This window comes from Sarcophilus harrisii, chromosome 6 (assembly GCF_902635505.1).
Source record: "Sarcophilus harrisii chromosome 6, mSarHar1.11, whole genome shotgun sequence".
Taxonomy (NCBI): Eukaryota; Metazoa; Chordata; class Mammalia; order Dasyuromorphia; family Dasyuridae; genus Sarcophilus; species Sarcophilus harrisii.
This window is the reverse complement of record NC_045431.1, coordinates 123,042,258-123,048,257: the sequence shown is the minus strand read 5'-3', so window position 1 is coordinate 123,048,257 and position 6,000 is coordinate 123,042,258. Positions and strand designations below refer to the sequence as shown.

General features: G+C 32.7%; 1 protein-coding gene across 2 annotated transcripts in view; it reads right to left on the bottom strand.

The window, feature by feature from the left end:
* Positions 1-598: 598 nt before the first annotated feature.
* Positions 599-6,000, bottom strand: part of NDST4 (N-deacetylase and N-sulfotransferase 4) — a 414,235-nt gene continuing 408,833 nt past the window's right edge. For both annotated transcript variants that reach the window (XM_031941816.1, XM_031941815.1), the window contains 2 exons: positions 5,831-5,933; positions 599-3,046 (listed from right to left, as the gene is read on the bottom strand). In XM_031941816.1, the coding sequence (XP_031797676.1) occupies positions 2,927-3,046; positions 5,831-5,933 (223 nt within the window). In that variant the 3' untranslated portion in view covers positions 599-2,926. The remainder of the gene's footprint in view (positions 3,047-5,830; positions 5,934-6,000) is intronic.

Here is a 6,000-nt window from a genome sequence, read left to right as displayed (position 1 = left end):
TGTGAACTATTCCAACTATTCTGGAGAGCAATTTGGAATTATGCCCAAAGGGCTATCAAACTGTGGACATCCTTTGATCCAGCTGTGTCTCTACGGGGCCTATATCCCAAAGAAATAAAAAACAGAAAAGGACCCACATGTGCAAAAATGTTTGTAGCAACCCCTTTTATAGTGGCAAGGAACTAGAAAGTGAGTGGATACCCATCATTTGGAGAATGGCTGAACAAGTTATGTCATGTAAATTCTATGGAATTTTATTGTTACATAAGAAATGATTAGCAGAATGATTTCAGAAAGGCCTGAAGAGACTTGCATGAAGTGATGCTAAGTAAAGTGAGTAGAACTAAAGATCATTATACAAGCAACAGTAAAATTATACAAAGACCAGTTTTGATGGAAGTGGGTAACTCTTTTCAAAAGTGAGATGATTCAAACAAGTTCCAATGGTATTGTGAAAAGAGCCATTTGCATTGACAAAGAGGATTGTGGGGATTGAGTGTGGATCACAAGATAGTATTTTCACCTTTTTGTTGTTGTTTACTTGCTTTTTATCATCTTTCTCATTTTTTCTTTTTGATCTGACTTTTCTTATGAAACATAATAATTGTGGAAACATGCATAGGAGAATTGCACATATTTAATGTATATTGTACATTAGACCACTCCTTGTGTGTAGAGGAGGGGGAAGGAAAAGAGAAAAATTTGGTTTTGCAGGTTTTGCAAAGATGAATGTTGAAACCCTTTAGAATAACACAATATAATAATACAAGTAGTTCCAGAATCATTTGATCTAGGTTCCAATTCCATCTATGATACTTAGTATCTATGTGACATTGAGTAAGTTACCAGGCCTCTCTGGGCTTCAGTTTGCCTATTTTTAAAAAATAAGAGGTTTGGGCCTACTGGCCTTTAAGCTCCTTTCCAGTTCTAGATCTAGGATTTCTGATTCCATGTCTTCTAATTTCTTCCTGGTTATATCTCCCTGACAAGTAGAGACCATACCTTATTTATCTTTGTTCTCTGCAAGTACCTAGTCATGGTGAGAAGGTATTCAATGTATATTTGCTGAACTGAAAAAAAACCCCATAAAAAAACCATCAGAATTTCCCCCAAAATATCAGAAGCTCATAGCTATCACTAGTTTTCATGGAACAAAGAAGCCACATTTTATTGTTCCTTACCCCAATCACATTGAAATGGTGTCAAAATCATCATCTTGAGGGGAAAAAATAAAATAAAAACTAAACTTGATTGTTTCCTATTAATGGTCTGGTTTATTTTTTATTTTAAAAACATTGAGTTCTCAAAAATTGGTCCTTTCAAGTTCTCAGTAGTTCCATAAGGAGTAATATTCTAAGTAAAATTACTTATTATTATTATTATTATTATTATTATTTTTTACCAAATTAATGAAGCCAAGTTCCAACCAGTCTAAAAAAGTTTTGGCCTAAAGCAAAACTCTTCTGCATAAAGCCTGTGTTGATGGCTGATTTTACCAAAGCAAGCCTGTATTGTTAGTCTATGGTAATTTTATTTGTGGTAGCACTTTACAAATTGCCAAAACTACATTAAACTTCAATTGACTAAAAGAGATTAAAAAGTATAGGATTTTCAAAGAACAATGAAATATCTTAAGTAGAAAGGGGAAAACATTTGATTGACAAAGAATTTTTGAATGAAGTGGTCTAAGAAACAAGGTATTTGGTGAGAAAATAATTTTTAAAAGGACAAAATGAATTAATAGGATATTTTCTTCTTTTTATAATCTTGATCTTTTTCAATGAAGGATGTGATTGGTGAAGACTGCTGTTCATAGATTCATAACAACTATAATAAAATAAAACACATAGGAAGGAAAAATGTTCATGGTTTCCAAATTTTTAAATTCAATGTTTAGAGAGGACAGAGGATGCATGTGTCTTACGATACTTTTAAAACAGATCTAAATATAGTCAGTTTTTTTTAAAAGCAAGATTTGACTTCTGCTTTCCCCTGCCCTTTTCTTTACTTCACTCATATATTTTCCACGATTATGGTGTAAATAACAGGGTTAATAGCTTGATTGGATTTGTTGTCTCATACCCACCAGTGACATTATGAAAAAATATTCCATGCAAAATTATCTCAAAGCACAATTATGGGCAGGAGGTTTGCACAACCATGATGAAAGACCTTTTCCAGAGTGGCAGACAAAGGATAAACAGCAAAAATTGCAGGAATTTCAGCAAAGTTTATATAGTTTTTGATCAGCCTACTTCCTCCAAAGGTAAAAGGAGAAAGGCCTTTCTGTTCTGGATGTAACTAACATAAATTCACTTCACATTCTTAATAAGCAGAATTTATTGAGGGTCTCAAGCAACACTGGAAGAAATGCAAAGCACTAGGGAGACTAATGACCATGTCATGAAAATTTAAATAAAATAAATGGAGTGTGAGATTTTATTTTTTTTAATAAATTATATCAAAATTAAGTAGATAATATGAAAGGAAAAAACAGTGAGTCATTGAATTCAAACATGGGGTTATTCCCAATCTCAAAATATATAGACAGACATATTGGGCCCTTGCTCTTAGTCTAACAGATTGCAATTGGACTTTTAAAAATGGTAAAGACTGTACATTCAGTTTTGGAAATTTTCTGTTTAACAGAAAATAGAATATAATGAATCTCATATTGGATGTCAAATAATGCATTTTGCATTGGTTTCGCAAAAATTGACTCAGAGATTAATCAGTATATGCATATATAGTAAATTTTCTTTTTCTTTCCTCTTCATTTCTTCTTGTCTTCTTTTAGTTCTTTTGAGAAACAGAGAGAAAGTTATTCACAAAGCCCTCTATTGACAATCACAAATGCATACACCTTTTGTGTAGATTTGTTTTTATAAAGGTAATTATCATATAAAGCTGGTCCTTCTTTCCAGTGCTATCTTACTTTCTGCAGTTCCTGTCTCAGCCACGATGGCAGAGGTTGCCCCAGTCTGTGCAGAAGTTTGGACAGCTCCACATTATGATCTCGGTAGTAACTGGAGAGGAATGCTCTAGACTGAATGAGAAGGAAACATACAAAGTTATATAAAAACAAAGTTATTAGTTAGGTAATAGACTATATTTTTATGGAGGTTCTAGAAACCTCCAAATCACCATGTGGTCATTTTTATTCCTATTTTCCCTCTATCTAATTTTCTTATTCCAAATGCCTCCCCCTACTTCAGCAAATATTTTCTCTTTGTTTTACTGCACATTGCGTGTATGTACGTATTTGGTGTTTTAAGAGGATTCCCTCACTAGCATAAGTGTTTAACATCCCACAATAAGTTAAATTACCTACTTTTGGATTATTAGTCAACAGTATCCAGTGATTCCTTAATGAGTCAATTGACAGCACAATTAGTCCATGAACAATTTTTCAAGGACCATGACAATAAGACGGCTCCTAAGCAAAAACTTCTCCATGGGCCTTGTGTATTATCTAAATGAGCAGGACTAGGATTGAGTGTGGAAGGAGTCTGATTGAAAGGACAAAAAAGGAAACGTGACAAGAATGGAGAAAACTTGCATGTCTTTGGGAGATAAGAATTAACAATGATACTACACGGAGTGAAAATATTATATTTAAGCTATTAAAGAAGAATTCAACCCAGTGACCTAAAGCAATTTGAAACAGTAAAGAAGTAGGGGAAGTCTTGCTTGGTTTTATGATACCATATTTTTCTTTCTCATTCTATCTACAGCTTTATCTCATTTCTGTAGATTGTCTCTTAATATTTCAATCTTGTCTTTTGCCAGCTTGATTAATTGCTTAACTTCTCTTATTAGATAAGGGAGCTGGAGAATGAAATGATAGCATGTATTAATGTCACCAAAGTCATATTAACATAGATTCTTTGCCCAAATATTTTGGTGTTTGTATTTGATAGTTTATCACTTTCTTGGTTTTCTCATTTTTATTATGATTGACATTTTGCCATAAAGGAATATGTGGTTATAGAAAAGGAAATAGGAATGGAATCTCCCCTGAGTTAAATGGCTTAATGATTGGTCAAGGATTCTCCTAGATCATTTTGATGTACTTTTAGTCTAATGGGGGGCTAATAGTTGATAACACTAAACTTTTGATAACATGTCTCCAAAAAGAGTATGGATTTTCCTCCAGTTACTTTAGTGAAAGAACTGATATCACTTCATAAGTCTTAGTGACAACAATTGGTAGAGAAACTGCCATTGGGAGTTCTCAAGAATTCCTGAAGAACTCTTATTGTCTAGACATCTGGATGATGTCAGAATCTAATAGTTCCCAAAGCAACCATTAATGGCTTCCTTCTTCCTATATACACTCCTTCTTTGGTTCCTGTTCCTGTTCTCTGACCCCCTTTCCCTGTTCTATTCTTAGTGTTTCTCTAGTTTAAAAAAAATGCAAAAGAGAAAGTAGGAACATTAAGCAGGTCTGTGGGCTATCTTTAGTAGTAGCCACAAAAGAGTGGCTCTTCTCAAAGGTATCCATTTTCTCAAGAGTCTGTGCCAATTAACTCGTCTGTGAAATCCATTCCTCCCCAAAACCAAGCCAACCATTTACCTTTAGAGAAGCCCAAAAACCCAAGACTGAATCATATGTCTTTAATTCTTTCATTAAGGTACCAATGGACATATCCATGTCTTTTTTTAGGAATTTCAAAAGTTTCAGATTCATCAAACTGAGCAGGCAACTAATTACCTTGAATAATTCCTATAATTTAGTGGTTCTTAATGGGGATTCCATGGATTTGGGCTTAATATTTATTTACACTTGGGCTTAATATTATTTATAATTTTATTTCAATATATTTGGTTTCCTTTATAGTAGGGTCTCTTAAACTTTTTCCACTTCATAACTCCTTTTCGTTCAAGAAATTTTTATATAATCCAAGATATATAGGTATATAAATAGCATACATATCAAACATTGAAAATAAATTATAATTTCATTACCCCTGCATTCAATGATAAGATCCCATATATTATCATGAACCATACTTTAAGAAGCTGGGCTTTAAAGTAGAATATATTTTATTTTATATATTTAAAGTATATGTTTTATATACTTTATAAATTTAAAATTGTCATTCTGAGATGGATTCCCTAGGCTTTACCAGAATGGCAGACACAAAAATGACTAAAATGCCTGGTTCTATATGAATACTTCAGGTTCTTCAGGGTTCAGTCAAAGTCTCCCACTTCCTTGAAGCCTTTCCTGACTATTTTGGCACCTATAGCTCTCACTCTTCTCTATACTCTTCTTGTATTTCTTGTCTAGCTTCATACAATTTAGTTTTATTAAATCTAGCCTGTTATCTTTCTCTGGTAGATTAATTATATTTACCTTTTCAATTATATTGCAAAAATTTTAGAGGCAGAAAATGTTTTAGATATCCCTTTTATCCCCAAGGACCCAACAGAGGACTTGAAACATATTAGTTAATTGACAAAACTTCTGAAGTCTTCCTGAAAAAAATAAGGTTTTAGGAAGAGTATAGGGAATTGATAATATTTCTATGCTTGATTCTAAATTCAGCCTATTTGACAAATGCCTAGACAATTGGAGAGTCATAGTTTTATATAACTTAAAAAATATTTAAGTGTGTACAGTATTTGTGGCATAACTAACTTCAACAATAAGTTAGAAAATTATTGTTAAGTATTCTTTAAATCTAGAAAATTATTGAAAATTGATTATATAACAGGAAAATTACTATATTTTTGTAGCATCTTTTGTTTGGGGATTTTTTTTAAAAAAGAAAATAATTCAAAAACTGGAAGAAAAACAAAATCAAAACCAAAACCAAACCAGTACCTCTAGATCCATTGATGGATATTTTCGCCCTTTACTTTTCCCAAGGCATTTGGTTTTTCCTCCTTCTAGTAGCTGACACCAAAAGCCCTTTTGAGGGTCAAACCTATAAAGGGTTAAACCAGCAAATATTCCAAATTACATAATTTAGGCAGACTGTCATTAGTAATATT